Source organism: Microcaecilia unicolor, chromosome 2 (assembly GCF_901765095.1).
Source record: "Microcaecilia unicolor chromosome 2, aMicUni1.1, whole genome shotgun sequence".
In the NCBI taxonomy this organism is placed as follows: domain Eukaryota; kingdom Metazoa; phylum Chordata; class Amphibia; order Gymnophiona; family Siphonopidae; genus Microcaecilia; species Microcaecilia unicolor.
This window is the reverse complement of record NC_044032.1, coordinates 166,155,430-166,174,604: the sequence shown is the minus strand read 5'-3', so window position 1 is coordinate 166,174,604 and position 19,175 is coordinate 166,155,430. Positions and strand designations below refer to the sequence as shown.

At 47.3% G+C, this 19,175-nt stretch overlaps 1 protein-coding gene across 1 annotated transcript in view; it reads right to left on the bottom strand.

Annotated features, from left to right (window-relative positions):
- MAN2A1 (mannosidase alpha class 2A member 1) overlaps positions 1-19,175 on the bottom strand; it is a 228,043-nt gene that overhangs the window by 194,566 nt on the left and 14,302 nt on the right. The window contains exon 2 of the mRNA XM_030193463.1: positions 8,805-9,065. Coding sequence (XP_030049323.1) covers positions 8,805-9,065 — 261 coding nt within the window. The remainder of the gene's footprint in view (positions 1-8,804; positions 9,066-19,175) is intronic.

Genomic DNA, 19,175 nt, shown 5'->3' with positions numbered 1-19,175 from the left:
CGCTTCCTGTTCGGCCGTGAGGCCCGCACGCTTGAACTCTGTGCAAGTGGGTTCCCAAAAGGCCGTGAGGCCCGCCTGAATGCTCTATCTCCCATTTTCTGGTGGTGCTAGTTGGTTGTTGTGTGTGTGCGGGGCTTGGTGGCTGTGGTAGTGCATATTGCCTGTTTGGTCTACCCTAGGCCTTGGCCAAAACCCTATACTAGGTCTCGGCCTGGGCTCAAGGGCTCACGACCAGATTAACAGTTTGTTTGCTTGGTTTTGAGAGTACATGGAAAGACGGCTGCGCGGGGGAGAGGAAACAGAGATTTACCTAATTGGCTTCAACTTTTTGAGTTAATGCCATCTCCTGTTCTCAATCAAACCTCTTTGCACTTCTGCCCCATACAGTGCATCCTGGGACACATGGTTTGGGGGGGGGGGGGGGTCAGTCTTCCAAATATGGGCATTTTGCTTTATTTGGCAGAATCTGGATGGGATGGAAGGACCAGGCTCCCCCAGTGTGAAGCCCATCTACATGAGCTCCCAACCCAGGAGGGATGCATCCGTCGTCAGCAATTTCTGCGGCTGAGGAATTTGGAATGGGCGTCCCATGGTCAAATTGGATTGGATTGTCCACAACTGAAGAGAGTTGCGAAAGTCGGTGGACAGTTGGATCACATCCTCTACATTCCCCGCAACTTGAAAACACTGAGAAGCTAGAGTCCATTGAGTAGATCTCATGTGTAAATGTCCCATGGGTGTAACGAACTGTGGAGGCCATGTGCCCGAAGAGTCTCAACATCTGCCGAGCTGTAACCTGCTGAGACATTCAAACCGTGGACACCAGGGACAGAAGGTTGTCTGCCCGTGCCTCAGAGAGATAGGCTCGAGCCATCCTCATGTCCAGCAGTGCTCCAATGAACTCCAATTTCAGAAGAGGAGTGAGATGGGACTTGGCGTAATTTATTACAAACCCCAGTAGTCCCAGCACCTGAATAGTCATCCGCATGGACTCCCGTGCACCATCCTCTGAGGTGCTCTTCACTAGCCAATCACTAGCCAAAGTAAGGGAACACATGCACTCCCAATCTGCACAGCGACGCTGAGACTACTGTTAAGACATTTCGTGAAAACTCTTGGAGCTGACACTAGGCCAAATGGCAATACGCAGTACTGAAAGTGCTGCGTTCCCAGCCGAAACCAAAGATACTTTCTGTGAGCTGGAAGTATCGGGATGTGAGTGTAAGCCTCTTTCAAGTCCAGAGAGCATAGCCAATCATTTTCCTGAATCATTGGGAGAAGGGTGCCGAAGGAAACCATCCTGAACTTTTCTCAGACCAGGAATTCGTTCAGCGCCCTTAGGTCTAGGATGGGACGAATCCCCCGTTTTATTTTGAACAAGGAAGTAGCTGGAATAGAATCCCAGCCCTTGTTCCCCTACTGGAACAGGTTCAACCACATGGGCCTTTAGAAGGGCGTAGAGTTCCTAAAGTACCTGCCTGTGCTGGGAGCTGTATGAATTAGTTTCCGGTGGGCAATTTTGAGGTTTGGATTCCAGATTGAGTATGTATCCTAACCGGACTATTTGAAGAACCCACCAGTCGGAGGTTATGAGAGGCCACCTTTGGTGAAAAAACATTAACCTCCCCCCAACCGGCAACTCATCCGGCACGGATACTGTTATTGAGGCTATGCTGTTCTGGATCCAGTCCCTTGCTTTTGCTGGGGAGCAGCAGGGGCCTTGGGTGCATGCTGTTGAAGGGAACGAGAGCGCTGGGGCTGAGATGCCGGAGTGTACCTACACCTGGCATAGGAATAGGGAGCACTCCGCGACCCCCCCCCCCCCCCCCCCCAAATACCTCCTAGTTGAGGAGAATGTAGCAGAAGGTGCCCGGTGGGATAGAGAAGCCATACCATCTGTGTGCTTCTTCATCTGATCGACCAGGTCTTCTACCTTCTCTCCAAAAAGGTTATCCCCCCAGCAAAGTACACCCACCATCCTCTGCTGGACCGAATTGTCTAGGTCAGAGACACGCAGCCATGAGAGTCTGCACATCACTATACCTTTAGCAGAGATTCAGATGCCACATCAAAAGAGTCCTAAGCACCCCTGTAAAGGAATTTACAATACGCCTTCTGCTGCCTGACCACCTGGCAAAAAAGGTTCGGCCTGCTCCGGAGAAAAGGCATCGACCAAACTAGACAGCTGCCTCACCAAGTTCCACAAGTGAATGCTCATGAAGAGCTGGTAAGATTGGATACGGGCAGCGAGCATAGCAGCCTGATACGTCTTCCTCCCAAAAGAGTCCAAGGTTCTAGCTTCTCTGCCTGGGGGCGCCAAGGCATAATTTCTAGTACTCTTGGCTCTCTTGAGGGCGGAGTCCGCCACCATGGAGTTATGTGGTAACTGAGACCTCATCAGCCCAGATTCATCGTGGATCTGATACTGGGGATCGTTCTTAGGGATCATAGGGCCAGACAGAGGGAACGACCAGTTTCGCATAAGGCCTTCCCGGAGATCCTTATGCAAAGGAGCCATTACTACCTTCTTAGGTGCAGAGGTGTAGTCCAGGACTTCGAGCACCTCAGCCCTGGGCTCATCCTCCACATCAGAAGGGAACAGAATTGCCTCAGCCATTTCCCGCACAAACGATGAAAAGGGGAGGCTCTCTGGAGGAGAGGAAAGTTCAGAGGGAATCCCCAAGGACTCATCAGAAGAAAAGTACCTGGTATCTTCCTCTGACTCCCACAAGTGCTCCTCCTCAGTGTCAGAAAGCACTTCCCTCAGGGACCTCCGAGACTGAGCCTGACTCGACGCTGAGGACCTATGGTCTCGATGGCAATGTCAAGGGGCCAACACCCACATGGACTGCGGCAAAGCTTCCTCCACAGACGTCAATGGGCAGTCAACCTGGGTGGCAGTCAATACTGACCTCATCACAGGCGGAGGGCCAGACGCTGCTACAGCAGACGGCATGGTAGGCAAAAGTACCCCCGATGCCTAAGCAGATTTAAGCAGAAGCCCTTCCAGAAGCTCTGGAAGCAGGGCCCGGATGTGCTCCATCGAGAGCCGCCATCGGAGAAGGCTGAGGGCTGGTGGAGCAGTCTGTGGCAGAGTCTAATGAGGCTTGGGAGCCGGAACTGGACCAGCACCATGCGTCGAGGGGGAACAGTGTCGGTGCTTCTTAGCCTTCGCTCGATGCACCTCACCGAGGCTCCTTAGTGCCGATAAGGACGACGTCGAATCCCCACATCGCCTCGGGATCGGGTCCAATGATGGACGGTCCCGGGGGACTGTACAGCAGGAGGCCTCAAGGTAGGTGGAGACCCACTCAATGCTTCACTACTCTCAGCAGCCATGCCTACCTCCACTCCCGACGTCAAGGCTTCCCTCGATGTCGAAGTCGACAACGCTGACCTCGATTCTGATACTGATGTTGAAGGACCGGATTGAGCCCCAAAAAGTTTCTCTGGGCTTCTTGAGCCAACTGAGTCCTTTTCTTCTTACGAAGACAAAGGACACAATGAGCTGGGCTATGGTCGGGCCCAAGGCACTGGATACACCAGGAATGTGTATCTGTGCCCGAGATGATCCGGTTGCACTGAGTACAACGCTTGAAGCCGCTGGGAGTCTTTGTTGACATGGAAGGAAAAACCGCACCAGCGAAATCAAACGGCTCAATTGTACTGAGAAAAAAGGCACAAAAAGAGAGAGACCCGGCCGCGCAGCCTAAAAGACGGCCGATATCGAAAAAAAAGGAAACTTTAACAGGGGCTAACAAAACTAATGAAAAAATAAGGAGAAAACCTTTTTTTTTTAACAGAACTAAATGAAAAGACAAAAAATTCACACTCAAAAAATTGAGAAGGCTCTTTCCCAGGTGAAGAGAGGAGCCACAGAAAAAGCTGTCGCTCCTCACGCAGAAGAAAACAAAGTTACGCGTTCGCAAGGTTGGCAAGATGTCAGTCCACACATGCGCGGCATGCCGCTGCACATGCACCAGAAGGCTCTGGCAAATCTTTTTGTTTTTGCAGTGTTTTTATGCCGATTCCCGGACCGACGCAGATCGCCAACTCATGTGTGAGAATAATTCAACCTGCTTGTCCTTGAAATATTCTTTTAAAAATTCATTAATCATAGCAGGAATGAATGCGGCTGCTCTGGTAGAAGTAGTGAAACAGAGGATTCATCACCTACTCTCACTAGCATCATCAGAATTAATAAGATATACTGTTGTGCTAGAATAACTACCTGCAGTATCATTTCGCCAATAAGTTCCTCCAAATTAGGTCTGAACTATCTAAAGCTACTCCAACGGAGGTACTCCAACAGAGGAAAATAATCCAACCTGTAGTTCAGCCTCAATTGAAGGAGACCCTACAATACAAGGAGTCAAAACTGACCAAAACTGGGAATCTTTTCAACCACTACCAGTTGAGGATGTAAGATCACTGCTGTTGAAATGCTCCCGAGCCAACTGCTCCCTAAATCAATGCCCAAAATACCTACTCAAATCCATCCCTTTACTCGATGATCTCAATGAGCTGTTAAAAACTGGCTCTCTCCCTCCTAATATGGGCAAAATTGTTCTCACTCTGCTGTTGAAGAGATCTAGGCTAGATGTAAAAACCTGCAAACTACCGTTCAGTGGCAAGCATACCCATTTTCATTAAAATATTAGAAACCTACATCAGTAAACAACTCTCTTTATATCTGGAAAAATTTTCTATATTACACTGGTCACAATTTGGCTTCAGATCATTACATGGTATGGAAACATTGCTGCTAGTTCTAACTACATATATGTCAAACAACACCTATGCAAAGGCGACCAATTAATTCTGTGTGTCTTGCTTTTCAACCTTCTTCCTGAAAGCCTGGCTCTATAGTCACACCCTGCTCTTGGTGTCTGTTTGACTCTAACCTGGCTCCTACATTCAGTCTAGCCTTGCTACTGTTAAACCCTGCTTTCTGCTATTGCCAAAGCTCTGTGCCTGCTATCTGCTAAAGCCAAAACCCTGTTTCTGCTTTCTGCTAAAACCAAGCTCTGTTTCTGTCCCTACTAAGCCAAGTCTGTTCCTGTATCCTATTCCTGTTGCCAAGCCTAGTGTTCCTGAATCCTGTTTCTGTTGCTAAGCCAAGTGTTCCTGAATCCTGTTTCTGTTGCTAAGCCAAGTCTGTCCCTGAATCCTGTGTTCCCGAATCCTGTTTCTGTCGCCAAGTCGTCTGCTCCTGAATCCTGTTCCTGCCAAGCCAAAGCTCTGTTACTGGTTCCTGCTCCTGCCAAGCCAAGTCCTGTTCCTGCCTTGTTTATAGTTTTGCTTCTGTTTGCTCTTGTTGCCTAGCTGCTGCTGAACGGGATTACTCACCGAGGAGAAAATTAGAATCAGAAGTGTCCATGGAAGAGAACAGCAACAACAGACCAGCAACTGCACCAAGGATCAACTACCATCTGATCTCCTCTATGGCAGAGCCTCAGTTTTGTATTCTCCTCCTTTCCCTCATACAACTTCCCACACAACCATCTTTCACTTTGTCTCTCTCTCATAGACCAATGCCCCCCAGCAGTTCCTCTCAATCTCATTTTCCCCACTAATGTTTTGTGAAGCAAACATTTGTAAGGCCATATAGCCCCTGTAGCCCAACCCATACCAATGCCTATGTTATCTACAGCTGCCAAAAAAAACCCAGCACATTTTCAATTTCCATGCCACAATTCAGCTCTCTGAAAACATGAGATGTGTGGTGGAGAACATTCAGGCTGGTCTCACAATTTTGTCTGGCTTGAAACCATGAAATCAGCCCAAAGTTTCTCCACCATTTGGATCAAGCTTACAGAAAGCTGAAGCACAGTGTGGAAGCAGGAAAAGCACTGTTTTTCTGCAGCTGAAAACAACATAGGCAGTGAAACAGGGTTGGCCATAAGGGATTAACAAGCACAAGATCAGCTCAAAGCTCTTCTACCACACAGCTCAAATTTAAAGAGAGCCAAATCATAGTGAGAAACTAGGAGTTGTTGAAATTTCTTCAGCAACAGAGTAAATGGGGGGGAACCCAACATATTTGGGTATATGTAAGGAATCCTTAGCACCAAAATGCGATTTCTAGACACTATCAGGCTTATTTTCGAAAAAGAAGGACAAATATCTTTCGACACAAATCGGAAGATGGGCATCCTTCTCACAGGGTCGCCCAAATTGGTATAATCGAAAGCCGATTTTGGATGTCCCCAACTGCTTTCCATTGCAGGGACAGCCAAAGTTCATGGGGGCCTGTTGGAGGCGTAGCGAAGGTGGAACTTGGGCATGCCTAACACGTGGACGTCCTCGACCCATAATGGAAAAAAAGGGCATCCCTGACGAGCACTTGGACGACTTTACCTGGTCATGTTTTTCTTACGACCAAGGTACAAAAAAGTGCCCAAACTGACCAGATGACCACCGGAGAGAATCGAGGATGACATCCCCTTACTCCCCCAGTGGTCACTAACCCCCTCCCACCCTAAAAAAATTTTTTTTTTAATATTTTGTGCCAGCCTCAAATGTCATACTCAGGTCCATCACAGCAGTATGCAGGTCCCTGGAGCAGTTTTAGTGGGTGCAGTGCACTTCAGGCAGGCGGACCCAGGCCCATCCCCCTCACCTGTTACACTTGTGGTGGTAAATGGGAGCCCTCCAAAACCCACCACAAACCCACTGTACCCACATATAGGTGCCCCCTTCAGCCATAAGGGCAATGGTAGTGGTGTACAGTTGTGGGTAGTGGGTTTTTTTTTTTTGGGGGGGGGGGGTTAGGGGGCTCAGCACACAAGGTAAGGGAGCTATGTACCTGGGAGCAATTTAGGAAGTCCACTGCAGTGCCCCCTAGGGTGCCCGGTTGGTGTCCTGGCATGTCAAGGAGACCAGTACACTACGAATGCAGGCTCCTCCCACGACCAAAGGGCTTGCACTTGGTCGTTTCTGAGATGGGCATCCTTGGTTTCCATTATCGCTGAAAATCAGAAACGACCAAGTCTAGGGACGACCATCTCTAAGGACGACCTAAATGGTAAAATTATGCCTTACCTGCCAATAATTTTCTTTCCTTTAGTGGCAGCAGATGAATCCAAGAACTGGTGGTTGTGTCCATCTACCAGCAGGTGGAGATAGAGATTACAAAGCTGAAGGCAGTGATACCAGACGGCCAGCTCCTCCTTCACCTCAGTACATGTCTCATCACCAAGCAGAATCAGACAAGAAACCAGGAAGCCTTCCTCACCAACCATACAAAACAGAAACTTGTCAGTCTGACTTAACAGAAACCACGACTGCAAAGGAGTCCTCTTCAGTGGTTTCTGTTCTCTTTCCTCTTCTCCTTTTTTTTTTTTTGTTTTTGGAAACTAAAGACCAGAACAAGAGGTAAAACAAACGCGGCTGACAAAGGGCGGGATCCTGGATTCATCTGCTGCTACTAAAGGAAAGAAAATTATCAGCAGGTAAGGCATAATTTTCCCTTCCTTAGCGTATGCAGCAGATGAATCCAAGAACTGGTGGGATGTACCAAAGCAATCCCTAAGAAGGGTGGGAAGTCGCCGCTTCGCGAGACAGAACCGCCGCTGCAAAGGCAGCATCTGAATAGTGAAAGCACACCCATTCCGCCCAAGAAGTAGATAGCAAACTCGAGAAATGAGCCTGGAATGCCACTGGCAGGATTGAGCCTTTCCAAAAAATCCACAAATTATCTGCAATCCAACGAGAAAAAAATCAGATTAGACCAGAGGCTGCCGTCCCACAGCAAGAACCAGCGACAAAGACAAAGAGAAGATCGAATGCTGAAAAAATGCAACATCTGCAAATACCGGAGAGCCCTCTGAACATCCAGAAGATGAAGCGCCGTGTACTCTGTGTGAAAATCCCCCTCCCGAAAGAAGGGAAGAAAGAGAGGCTGAAAAAGCCAAACCATAGCTGGAAAAGAAAGAAGGAACCGAAAGCAAGGTCACTCCAGACTCAGCAAATTGCAGAAACAACAGCTCGGAATGGCTGCACTAAAAATTCAGACACTGCATGCAGAAGAATTGGCAACCAAAGGAACAAAATGAGTCCAAAGCAATGCTCGGTAGACAAGGAACCCCAAGCTAGACGACTCGGAGAATACGAACGAGGTTTCAGGGAGAAGAAGGTCGCAGCAGCGGAGGAGCAAAGCACTCTGCAAGAAATGAACCACCTCAGAGTGCAAGGGCAGGCCCTTCTGCAACCCTTCCTGCAGAAAGAACTCAATTGCTGAGGAACAGACGCAAACAATGAAGAGCAAGACTGGGCCGCAACCAGCCTCAAAAAATCCTCAACACCTGAGAATACGCGGTTGCAGTGGACATACAAGATCGCAACAGAACAGTAACCATAGCGTCCAAAGAACTCTGTTCCTCAGAGTCGAACTCTCAAAACACCAGGCCGTAAGACCAAAGTGAGAGGGATCATCCACTCAAGATTTGTGTGTCCCTGACCGTATTATCGAAACGAAAGATGGACGTCCATCTTGTTTCAATAATACAAGTTTCCCTGCCCCTCCACTGGGACATTTTGCAAAGACGTCCTCAGCAAAACTTGGGTGTCCCTTTCGATTATGCCCCTCCACGGCAACCTGGTGCCCAAGATCTGTCATGCCTCATGTTACAGGAAAGCAATAATGCTTTGTTTGCTTTTTTATTTCAATGTCATATGAAAGGTTGTAATAGAATATATTTTATATAAACCACAGAACACAATGCTCCATAAATTCAAAATGACCATTACAGTACACTACTGGAATTTAATTTGTATGATAAAAGACATTTACTATCACTTACCTGCACATCTGAAACTTGATTACCACTTTTCCCAGCAAACAAACAGTCCTTGGGGTCAGCTGGCAGCAAAACTGGCACAGATGGCATGAGATGGGAATCAGATTCTTGGCTAAAGTTAATGTTTTCTGGGATCTTTTGACCATCCTTTACTGATTCACTCAGATTGATTACAGAGTCTCTTATGTTAGATATTATTTCATTGTTTTCTGCTAAAAGGCGTTCTAAATGATCTATCTTCTCTTGCAAAACTGAAAGTTGACCCTGTAAAGAAAAAAAAAAGGAAAAGGAAAAGGAAAATTTGTATTTACTTCCTTTATGTTCTGTAAAAAATCCAAATACAACTTAACACAAAATATTTTGTTTATTGTACTCATTTATGCAGGTCTGTATAAAACACTTACAGATAATATACTGTAAACACAAAGGCTCTTATTTGCTAAGCTATGTTAAGGTAATGCAGTTACCGCACACTAATAATAAAAATTAGCAAATGGTAACTGCAAAACCTCTTCCTTTTGGGTGGGGGCATTTTCCAGCACTTTGGGGGAAACAGACAGAGAAAGGTACTATTATGTATTAACTGCATGACAGGAAATGCACAGTGCAGTTAGCTGCTTCTCTCATGGTAGCATTATCTGCTGCATTAGCAGTTACAACTTAGTGATGACCTCTGCATTCACAGTAAGGCCCAGTCCATGACCATTCCTCACTAGCTGAAAAACCAGCGCATTTTTTTTTTTACAAAAAAGGTGCCGGTACTCAAATGATAGACCACCCTTCAGGGGTGGGGTGATCACCGAGGACCCACCCCTCAATAGCTAGGCCCACTGCAACCAGTCACATAATCTATGACAAGGCAGAATTGGTGTGTAGAGCCTGAGCTCTTTCACTAAAACTTGGGGTTCATGGGTCAATTTTAGTAGACAATGGAAAAGGTGCCGGTACTCAATGCCCACCTCAAAAAAAAAAGCCCTGTGCAAAACACACCAGTTAGTGAACTGCTTTAACTTGGCACGATGCCATACTAACTGCCAGATTAACTTCTACATTATATAGCTAATGCAGCATAGTAAATAGGCCACAAAGTATAATCAAAACATGAATAAAACTAAAATAAGTCAGTGATGAAGCAAAAGCACTTGCTAAGAAAATCAAACAACACAGATTCACAAACTACCAGGAATAATACACTCTACATTTTACAGGATAGGATTATTTCATCAGTGTGATTTTTCAGAGACACCACTATCTAGTCACATAAACAAGTAGTCAAATAGTTCCTGTTCTCTAATGACACACATATGGACAACATCATTTGATGATGCCCAGGTTCTATGACATTTTTAATAATATCTCAAAGTGCACAACCCAGAGCCATGCAGGATTACTCAGTTCTCTAACTCACCTAAACGGTACAACTCCAGAAGGGATGGAGGAAAACTATATATAACTAGTGAATTGCTTTCTTTTTTAAAAAAAACCTGTTACAAGGAAAGCAATTTCATTTTCTCTAAACACAGTTCACTCTAACCATACATATGGGATTTACAAGCAAAAACAACTCCCAACAAGGCAGCACAACTCATTTTGGTGGGTTAGAGTCTTCCCCCCCCCACCCTAAAATGAAGACATTTCTAAGAATGTGCCCTGGGTATGCTGGAAAAGACTGCCCAAAAATGTTGTCACATCTGAATTAAGTATTAAAACACTAATAGGATGGAACCATAAACTGAACTCCATGACACACCTTTTCAAAGATTTTCAAGTTGACCTTAGAAGGGCCACTGGAGTAGTCATGAACATAGCATCATGTACTATTGCATGCCCTTCTAAGATCAGGCTTGCACGAATTTAAGAGAAATATAAATATAATCTTCCATACCATTAGACAGTGTTCCCTTCAACACAACCACTCCATATTTGAAGGGGTCAAAAACAAAAAGCTGAGTGAACTAGAGCGTTTAGTCAGCTCCAGGAACAAGGTGATGGTTTTCTTGCAATCTAAAGCATGAAGGGTTCACCATGGACAGCAGAAGAATGGAGCCATATGCTGAGTGAAACCATCCTCCATCACCTAGTCCAGACCCCTTGATTTCTACAAGTTCTGAGAGCTCATGCTGGTTTTCCTGAGCATGCGCAGGAACTCCAGTATCACAAACCATCAGACCCACTCTTCAGTCCACAACACAGCTGAAAGGGGGTGGTGGGCAAGAATGTAAGGCTCCATTTCGCTGCTGTCCATGGAGAGCATAAGAATAGTCATAGTGGCTCATACCAATGGTCCATCTAACCCAATATCCTGTTTCCAAAAGTAGACAAATCAGGTCACAAGTACCTAGCAGAAACCCAAATAGTAGTGTACAGCGCTGCATACGTCTAGTAGCGCTATAGAAATGATACGTAGTAGTAGCAACACTGCAAGCTACCAATCCCAGGGCAAGCAGTGGCTTCCTCATGTTTCTGTCACGTTTTCCAAAAGCAGGAACTAGGTTTGTGAGCCCTTGGGCCACTGCCGAGGAGTGGCAGGCAAAACCACCCCACACAGGGATAAGGCAGAACTCTGACAGGGCCAGCTAGACTTCACCTGCACTTGACCACCGTTCCTCAGGAGTTGAGCCCCTGGGTGCAGGTGGCCGGCAGGACTTGCCGGACAGGGCCGGAACTGGATACCAGCAGGATACACTCAGGGACTAGAGCACACAGGGAGGCTAGGCAGAATACTAGACTAGGACTCTCAGACAGACAAGGGACAGAACTGAAAGCTACAAGCAGCCACTGAAACAGGGGAAAAAAACACTGATAGATAAGAGACAGAACTGAAAGCTGCCAGGCAGCCACTGAACAAGAAACACAGACAACCTAGGAACTACACACCGAACTACAAACAAGAAACAAGACTGGGAAACAAGCAATACAAAACACAAAGCTACACAAAGACTAATCTAGAATCAGGCAAGAATACAGACTATAAACTGGACTGGGCAGAAGTGCAACAAGCACCAACAAACCAGGGCCTTAGGCGATGCAAAGGCACAGCAGAGAGTTTTCAAATGGCTAATAAGCCCAGCAGCAGCTGAGATTCAGCCGCAGCAATCACCCGGCAGCTACGGGTGCTGAGCACGTTCAAACATGACAAGCAAGTCTGGCAGGCAGGAAGATCCGGACTGGACTGGGCTGAAGTCTGGAACAGGAAACAGCACATAGATAATCCAATGCAGCCACCAGGTCTGGCCACCAGAGGGCAAGAGGAACACAAACCAAAGCACAAGCAGAAGGCATACAGAAGCTCAGAGAGGCTTAACACACACAGGTGCAGTATAGTGGAGAAATCAGAGCCATGCTGGAAGCAGCCAGCACACAGAGACAGAGCTAACTTAGAAAGACCAGACAGAAGCCAGCTTAGAAGCTGACCGCCAGAAATAAGGTAAGCCTGAGTGGGGTCACGACCACAGATGTGACAGTTTCTTTCCTCCAGGAACTTGTCTGAACCTATTTTAAACCCAGATACGCAAACCACTGTTACCACAACCTCTGGCAATGAGTTCCAGAGCTTAACTATTCATTGAGTGAAAAAATATTTCCTCCTCCCATTTGTTTTTAAATTAACTTAACAAGCGTCACCTAGTCTTTGTACTTTTTGAAAGAGTAAAAAAAATATCAATTCACTTCGACACGTTCTACACCACTCAGGATTTTGTAGATCTCAATCATATCTCTACTCAGCTGTCTCTATTCAAAGCTGAAGAGCCCTACCCACTTTAGCCTTTCCTCATATGAGGAGTTCCATTCCTTTTACAATCTGGTCGCTCTTCTTTGAACCTTTTCTGATTCCACTATACCATTTTTGAGATACGGTGACCAGAAATGAACGCAATACTAAAGGTGAGGTCACACCATGAAGCAATACAGAGGCAATACAATATTCTTAATCTTATTTACCATCTCTTTCCTAATAATTCCTAGCATTCTGTTTGCTTTTTTGGATGCTGACTCCCAAGGTGGACCCTAGCATCAAGTAACTATGATTTGGATTATTCTTCCCAATATGCATCACTTGAATTTTCCAACATTAAATTCTATCTGCCATTTGAATGCCCAGTCTTCCAATTTCCTAAGGTCTCCCTGCAATTTTTCACAGTCCGCATATAATTTGTACCCTGTTAATACTGTGTCTCATTGATTGCCCTCTTCCACCAGGTCTCTGAGATGCTATTATATCTACCTCATCATTTAGTGCCATATACTCTAACTCTAACCTTATTTTTTTAGGCTTTTAGCATTTCTATACAGACACTTCAAAATGTTTTTTTCCCTTGCATCTGCAAGCTGCTTAGAAGTTGACAGGGATAAGGATAATGTGCATCCTTTACCCTGCTCTCCCCTTACAAACTCCTGGCTTTCTTTCACATTGTTGAAACCTCTCTATTGAGATTCCCTAAATGTCATGTTTCAATGATATCCTTCAAGGATACTCCACAACAAACCATGTGCCTCTGGGCAACTGTTGATTTCCCACCAGCCCATTTTAGTTTAAAAGCTGCTCTCCCTCTTTTTTTTAAATGTTAGCGTCAGCAGCCTGGTTTCATCCTGGTTAAAGTAGAGTCCATCCTTTCAGAATATGCACTACCTCACTCCAAAATGTTGCCCAGTTCCTAACAAATCTAAATCCTTTATCCCTGCCCCATCGTCTCAACCACGCATTGAGACTGCCTGCCCCTTGGGTCTTGAATGTGGAACAGGGAGCATTTCCAAAAATGCTACCCAGTAGCATCTAGATTTCAGTTTTCTACTTAAGAGCCTAATTTGGCTTCCAGAACCTCCCTACCACATTTTCCTATGTCATTGGTAACCCACATGTACCAAGTCAGCCGGTTCCTCCCCAGCACTAAAATCCTATCTAGATGACACATGAGGTCCGCCACCTTCACACCAGGAAGTCATGTGGCCAGGCGATCCTCATGCCCAGCAGTCACCCAGCTAGCTACACGCCTAATCATCAAATCAACTACAACAAAAAATTATGTCTTACCTGATAATTTTCTTTCCTTTAGTTGCAGCAGATTAATCCAGAGACTTGTGTCCATCTACTAGCAGGTGGAGAAAGAGAGCATTGAACTAACCCTCCTTACAGGATAGAGAGGGCCGGTCTCAGCAAGTGCGAGGCCCTATGCAGACCAATTTAATGGGGCCCCACCCTAGCCCTGCCCCCACCCTAACTCCGCCCCACCCTAGCTCCAGGGCCCGCCACCCCTCCCTCCGAGCTCCAAGGCCCCCAGCTCCAGGGTTTGTCGATCCTGCACAGTCAATGCCAACTGAAAGCCATGTCTTTTTCACAAACACAGATACACCCTAATCCACTATAGAATAAGTAATCATAAACTTTCTATTTAGACAAAAAAATAAAATGAACCCCCAAGATGCCAGACTCTGCATACAATGCAACACCACAGAAACAGAAAATGTCCTCTAGTACTGTGCAAAATATAAAGACAGCAGATATAAATTTGAAAAAAACCTAACAAATACCAATCACCACTTTACAAATTAACAAATAGAAATAAAACAAATATAGAAAATAAAATACCATTTTATTGAACTAATACATTTAGCTTTCAGAGGCCAAAACATCCTTCCTCAGGTCAATACAGTATCCTATCCTGACCTGAGGAAGGGGGTTTTGTTCTCCGAAAGTTAGCCAAAATGTATTAAAATTAGTCCAATAAAAAGATTACCTTGTTTATATGTTCTATTATAAACATTTATTAACACATCTACAATACTACTTTATCCTAAAGCAAAAAAATTTAAATATATATTTTATTTACAGTTTGTTGTCTCTGGTTTCTGCTTTCCTCATCTTCATTTCACTGTCTTCCTTCCATCCAGCATCTGTCTTCGGTCTCTCTCTGTCATCCAGTGTCTGCCCTCTCTGCTGTCCCCTCCATCCAATGTCTGCCCTCTCTTCCTGCCCCTTCCATCCACATCTGCCCTCTATCTCTGCCCCTTCCATCCACCATCTGCCCCGCCTGCCCTCTCTCTCTCCCCCATCCATTCACTGTCTGCCCTTTCTATCCCTTCCATCCACTGTCTGCCCTTTCTCTCTGCCCCTTCAATCCACCATTTGCCTTCCCTCTCCCATCCATCCATGGCTTGCCCTCCCTCTTGCTCCCCCCCATCCAGGATCTGCCCCTCTCTCCGTCCCTTTTTTCAGCCCCAAGTTCCAGCCCCACTATCCCACCAGTCCCCCATTTCAGCCCCAGCCCTTTTCTCCCACCAGTCCCGAGCTTCAGCCCCCCAGCCACTTCTCCCTGTCCCCTTTTCAGCCCCCAGTCCCCAGTTTCAGCCCCTGCCCCTTTTCAGCCTCCAGTCCCAGTACTAGCCCCCTTATCCCACCTAACCTCCTTTTCAGCCCCCAGTTCCAGCCCCCTTCATCCACATGCCTTGTATTAGGGCCCCCTTTTCAGAACCATTCTCCCACCTGACCCACGCATGCCCCATTTTCCCACCAGCCCCAGGCATGGCCCCCATTTTCCCATATTGCCCCTTCTCAGACCCAGTCCCCTTCTCCCATCCAAGAACCCCAGTCCCCTCCCCACCCATCCCCTTCAACCATCCAAGAACCCCCTCCCCACCTCAGTCCCCTTCTCCCATCCAAGAACCCCAGTCTCCTCCCCACCCGTCCCCTTCTCCCATTCGAGAACCCCCTCCCCAGTCTCTCCCATCCAAGAACCCCAGTCCCCTCCCCACCCGTCCCCTTCAAGCATCCAAGAACCCCCTCCCCATCCCCTTCTCCCATCCTTGAACCCCCTCCCCACCTCAATCCCCTTCTCCCATTCAAGAACCCCAGTCCCCTCCCCACCCGTCCCCTTCTCCCATCCGAGAACCCCCTCCCCAGTCTCTCTCATCCAAGAACCCGTCCCCTCCCCACCTGTCCCCTTCAACTATCCAAGAACCCCCTCCCCACCCCCTTCTGCTTCTCCCATCATGAACCCCCTCCCCACCTCAGTCTCCTTCCCATTTTAGAACCCCCTCCCCACCCTTCCCCCACCTGAGAGCCCCACACCCTTCTCCCATCTGAGTCCCTCCCCACCTACTAGCTCCATTCTCCTGCCGCCCAGGCCCACCACCCTCACTGCCTTTAAAAAAAACAATGTGAAGCGCTGGAGTAACAGGCAGCAGCGCCTCGCGTCTGCCCTGCTACTAAAAATCTCTTCGACGACGTCGTTGGGCCTTCCCACATTGAGTCCCACCCTCCTCTGAGGTAACTTCCAATTACCGCGAGGGCGGGCGGGACTCAATGTGGGAAGGCCCAACGATGTCGTCGAAGAGATTTTTAGTAGCAGGGCAGACGCAAGGCGCTGCTGCCTGTTAGTCCAGCGCTTCAAATTGTTTTTTTAAAGGCAGGACAGGGCGAGCAGCGCCGGGAGCGGACTCGGAGCACCCCCCCCCCCCCCCACCAACACCCGCTGACATCTGGGGCGGACCGCCCCCACCATGTCGCCGTCGCGCATTGTTGAACTTGGGAGGGAGGGAGAGTGGAGCTCGGGCAGTTGGGGCGGGGCGACCTGAGGCGCGCCGCGCGGGGCCCCCCTGAGCGCGAGGCCCTATGCGGCCGCCTCGCCTTAAGACCGGCCCTGAGGATAGAATGCTCTTGGTCAGTTAGTATTTCTCATAACAAATTAGAACATTTCTCCTTCCCCACCAGAAAATAGGATATACCAAGAATGTCCAAGAGGACAAACTAGCACAACAGTTTCACTAAATTGGAAAATGCAGAAACACGGTCCAACCTATATAGAGAAGAGAGAGGAACCTGCAAAATTACCCATGAACAGGGTGCACTCTGGATTCATCTGCTGCAACTAAAGGAAAGAAAATTACCATGCAAGACAATTCTTCGTTCCTTAGCGTCAGCAGCAGATGAATTCAGAGACTTGTGGGATGTAACAAAGCAGTCCTGAAGTAGGGTGGGAACCTAAAGTTCTCACGGGTACCACTAACACTCCAAAAGATGTATCCGACTGAAGGAGACCTCCAAATGGAAGTGTGTAGGAAACGCAGGTAAGGAAGACCTAAATCTCCTACGGATAGCACTGACATGCCAAAAGATGCAGGCAACCATGGAAATGCCTGTAGAAAGCAGGCAAGGAATAACAATGAGCTGGCCTACCTATTTTCCCCAGGAAAAAAAAAAAGACAAACCTACTCCCCGAAGAATGTCTCCGTGTGGACCAAAAACAGCCGGAAACTGGGCAAAAAGCACGGCTCCTATAAGATCTGCGGAGGTGGAAGCTTTGAGTCAGCGAGCTAGCATGGCTGAGGAAACCGCAGTACTTGCTGAGGATTCAAGCAAGGTAGAAACCTGTGCTCCGACAAACACAGTTCTTAACACTGTGCAACAGAGGATACGTGCACAGAAACCATGTAAACAGCCAGAACAAGACAAGAAAGAGGAAAGACAGATCCCCAGAAGAAAGAAGAACTAAGGGTACCTGCACCCTAGGAGAAGAATCCAAGAGATCTTGACAGGCCTAAGTCCTGTACTCCAAGCCTCTGCTTAGGCTGATACCTGAAGCATTGACCAAACTAGGGTGCTTCAGACAATATCCTCGAATCGACAAAAGGAGGAGGACACTATGTCCTTGTGCCAACTGGAGCTTGCATCAAATATGCTAAATCCACCCCAAAACACCAGCCTGCCAGAAACAGAGAGATGAACCAATTACTGTGCTACGGTGGACCAGCCGCCCGGTGGTGCAAGCCTAGAAACAGTGAGGCTGCGACTGCCAAAGACAATGATTCAGAAGACGCCTGAATTTAGACAAGTAGGAACTGGCCAAGTATACCAGACTCGAGACCACAATTGGCCGTTCAAGAAACTGCTGACTGTTGGACTCCTGGAATATTCCAAAATCTGCTGCATCCAGCCAAGACCTGGCAAAGCAGCTACAGAGAACTATGTGCCAAGAGAGAGAGAATTCCCAAATTGCCTGAGGAAAACAAGACTGGAACCCTCAGTCACGGCTGAGGTGACTTAGAGAGTCCAGTAAATACAGAGATCAACAAGGAACCCCGAAGGAGTCTGATGAAGAACTAAGACTATTGCCCAGAGTCAAGGACCAGAAAAAGAGAGTTGCCTTGAACTAGGGCGTGAGGGTTTGCTGATGAGCCAGATAAAGAATGTCCTCCTGTAGACTAAGTCTAGTATTACTTCATGAAACAACTGCTTCTCGGTGCAACTGAATATTCATTCTGAGGAGTGAAGACGGGTATCTATAGTAGACGAAAGCTGTAAATCAGACAAATCGCAAATGACGGAGAAGAGCCTCTGCAGAACACAAGCGCTGAAATCTCTTATGACTCTGCAAAAAGGACACAGAACAGCACAAAAGTTAGGGAGCTTAACCAGCCACTGTGTGAAGCTGCATCTGCAACCATAATGCACATACGTTGAAGAAGCCTTTGAAAACTTCTGGCTTGTTCCCTGCCTCAGTGTCCACTGATGGATCCTGCCCCGAATCATTATGCAACAGCAGAATGAACTCCGGAAGGGGGGGGGAGGAAGGTCTGAAGACCCCAGCCCCAGAGACACCCCCCCCCCCCCCCCCCACCGAGTGGCTGACATGTTTAAGGACTCTGAAGCAGTGCAAGGCAAAGGAAAGCCCTATAACAGATGCAAGGTCCCAATAAGAAAGGACTGTATCGTACTCCATGAATAGGTGGAAGGAATGACTTTTATGAAAGTACTAAAAAAATAGCATAACCCCAGTGCCCCTCCATGGATACCGGGGATAGCCTCAGCTGTGGTACCAAGAAGCAGCGTCTGCCAGGCAGACAGAATTGCCTGAAAGATGAGCCAGAGCTGGTATGACGAGACCAAGAGAAAAATTACACAGCAGAATGGAAGAACTGCAGCTTGTAACCCCATTGAAGCATGGCCAAGCCCCATCGGACTGAGGCAGTTAGTAACCACCCAAAACCACCGGAAGAAGTACAATGCCACTCCAGATTCCAAGGAGAAATGCGAAATCCCTTCCACAAGCAGTATGTAAGGCCATGGAAACAGGAATGCGGAGCTGAGGCCTTCTGGATAGGAAGCCCCGTGGGAAATGCAGAAGAAGCGGAAATCCTGAACATAAAAATTGGCTGGTCTGTAGTACCTGGCCCTCTACCTCAAAGAGCCAGAGGAGATACCCGAATCTTGCCTGATGTGCACCTAGAAACCCAGAGATTTGGCCACCTTAGGTGTGTAAACCACAAAACTGGAGGTTGTCTGAAACCATTTTTTTCTTTTTTTGCAAATGAAGCTTGCTAAAAGTGACCTAAGCAATAGACAGTAGAAGAGGCTTCTAAGTCAGAGCAGATTGTATG